The sequence below is a fragment of the Cornus florida genome, unplaced genomic scaffold (genome assembly GCF_030987335.1).
Source record: "Cornus florida cultivar Cherokee Brave unplaced genomic scaffold, ASM3098733v1 CherokeeBrave_3.0.0_Hap2_Chr11, whole genome shotgun sequence".
In the NCBI taxonomy this organism is placed as follows: domain Eukaryota; kingdom Viridiplantae; phylum Streptophyta; class Magnoliopsida; order Cornales; family Cornaceae; genus Cornus; species Cornus florida.
In genome coordinates, this window is record NW_026775581.1 from 83,403,459 (window position 1) to 83,406,399 (window position 2,941).

At 30.4% G+C, this 2,941-nt stretch overlaps 1 protein-coding gene across 1 annotated transcript; it reads left to right on the forward strand.

The window, feature by feature from the left end:
• The first annotated feature begins 2,211 nt into the window (after positions 1-2,211).
• LOC132281428 (protein FAR1-RELATED SEQUENCE 5-like) lies at positions 2,212-2,682 on the forward strand. Its single transcript, XM_059783130.1, has one exon. The coding sequence runs from the start codon at positions 2,212-2,214 to the stop codon at positions 2,680-2,682; it is 471 nt and encodes a 156-aa protein (XP_059639113.1).
• Positions 2,683-2,941: the final 259 nt, after the last annotated feature.

Sequence of the window (2,941 nt, forward strand, 5' to 3'; positions counted from 1 at the left end):
CTAGATACTATCTATTGCAAAAAAAAAAGGGTAATGACTTTGATTTGACCATGTATAGATCCAAAATAGCCAATGGCCAATCTGGTAAAAGGTACGAAAAAGTGGATGAAAGTCAAAGAGGGTGGATGAAAGAAGCATCCTATTTAAAGGGAAATAAATCATCTTCGGTGCTATAGGACATATGTCTCATATGTCTCAGCCGGTGAGTAAATTACAAAAGTAAAAATAGAGAAGGCAAAAATTTAAAAGGCAACAAAGTAGTAGGATACAATATAATATTTGTTTATTGGCTATTATAGTTATACATATGGGTCCATTAGACAACAATTGAGCTGTATTTGAAATTTTAAACCCCGTGTTTTTTTCATTTTCTTCATTTCAAATGTTCAATTTTTCTCTCTACACAATCACAAGAGAAAAGTGATCACAGAGTTATTATTGTGATCCATTTCTTTCTCTTCACAAACTACAAGCTAAACTTGTGGACCGTTTGATTCTCTTCTTTGGATCTGGAACCATGGGAATTTGAAGGCAAAGTTGAGGAATTTTGTAAAGATTTTCATGCAACACATTTACAACTATATTAGGTATGTTTTTTAGTTTTAATTTTTGAACTCTATTAAATGTTCTATCTATTATTTTGCCCTAACAAAAGTTGGGTATAATATTTGCTATCGACTATTGATTCTAAATACTTGTATGAATTCATATAGTGAAATAAAGTAAAATATGGGATTTTGTATACATATCATTGGGTAGGCATGTTAAGAACAAAGTTGGGATGTAGTACTCTTGGACATGGGGATTATTTACATTAACATGTTGGGATGTGCACTTAATATACTTTTTTGGATTATTCATTTCAAATCAGTTCTTCCCTTTTTTGCATTGTATAGTTATAAATGTTAGATTTTTTTGAAGAGATAGGTGCATCAATTTGTATGTTGAAATATATATTTCATTACTCAGACATGTTAGAACATAGCTGGGATATGGTAGTCTTAGAGATGGGGATTATTCACATTGATATGTTGGGACGTCGTCTTCATACACTTTTTGGAAATATTCAATTCAAATCATTTCTTCCTTTTTTTGCATTGTATAATTATAAATGTTAGATTTTTTTTGAAGAGATGCGTGTATAAATTCATATGTTGAAATGAAGTTTTTTTTTTTTTTTTTTTTTTTTTTAAACAAAAAAAAAAAAGCAAAAGTGATTTTGTATATATTTCATTGCTAATAGAGTTAGCATGTGGTAATCTTAGAGATGGAGATTATTTACACTAACATGTTGGGACATCCACTTCATACACTTTTTGGGATTATTTAATTCAAATACATTCTTCCTTTTTTGCATTATATCCTTATACATGTTAGATTTTTTTTTCTTTTTTTATGAAGAGATATGTGTATCAATTCATATATTGAAATGAAGTAAAAAAAAAAAAAAAAAAAAAAAAGGATTTTGTATATATTTCATTGCTCATGCATGTTAGAACTGAGTTGGGATGTAGTAGTCTTAGAGATGGGGAGTATTCACACTGACATGTTGGGACGCCCACTTCATACACTTTTTGGAATTATTCAATTCAAATCAGTTCTTCTCTTTTTTTGCGTTGCATAATTATAAATGTTAGATTTTTTTTTTTTTTCAAGAGATACGTATATCAATTCATATGTTGAAATAAAGTTTTTTTTTTAAAAGTGATTTTGTATATATTTCATTGCTCAGGCATATTACAACAGAGTTGGGATGTTGTGGTCTTAAACATTGGGATTATTCACATTAACCCATTGGGACGTGTACTTCATATACTTTTTTAGATTATTCAATTCAAATCAATTTTTCCCTTTTTTGTATTCTATAGTTAAAAATGTAATATTTTTTGAAGAGATGTTTTATGTAGTTCATTGCTGATACATTACCAAACTAAGTTAGGATGTGCAACTCTTACATGATCATTGGTGTTCCTATATTTTAAATTTAAGTTATTCCATTATCTTTTCTATTTTTCATTGTATACCTGCAACAAGTTAGAAAGAGGATTGGAATTGGTTTGAATTTCATGACTGACACATTATGTTACTTGAATTATATTGTAGGTGCAAAAATTAACTCATTCTGATGGAAGATGAAATTATAAATATTGAAAACACAACAAATGCTCTAATTATAGAGCCCAAGTAATTAAATGGAAACCAAAGCTTGCGATGGAGTTTGATACGGAACATGAGGCATACGGTTTTTATAATATATATGGGGATAGACTTGGATTTAGCATCCAGAAGGAGTATTTTAATAATAGCCGTAAAACTGGGAAATTTTTAATGAGGTTGTTTACTTGTTGCAAGGAGGGTGCCGGGAAGAATGACAGAAAGGACATACATACAAAGATTCCACGATCTGAAACAATAATTGGTTGGGGTGCACGAATGCATATTAAATATAATGAACTAAATGGAAAATACTTAGTTGATAATTTTGTAGAAAGTCATAACCATCCCTTGATAATTGATGAATGCACACACATGATGTCATCACAGAGATGTATTTCTAGCGTCCAGGCCATTGATGTGGAGTTGGCTTCAAATTCAGGAATTGCACCTCGTAATTCATATGAGTTAATGGCAAAGCAAGTTGGTTGCAGAGAATCAGTTGGATACATTAAACTGGACCAATAAAATTATATAAGGAATCGAAGACAAAATTAGCTTCAATATGGTGGGGCAGTATGGCTCACGAATTATTTTGTCAGTCATGCTTGTGATGATCCTTCATTTTTCTATGCCTTACAGTTGGATAGATAATAACCAATATATTTTGGGCGGATCCTAAAATAATAACTGAAATATATTTTGGGCAGATCCTAAAATGATAACTGATAATGGCCATTTTGGAGATGTTGTAAGTTTCGACACTATGTACAAACTTGTACATTGC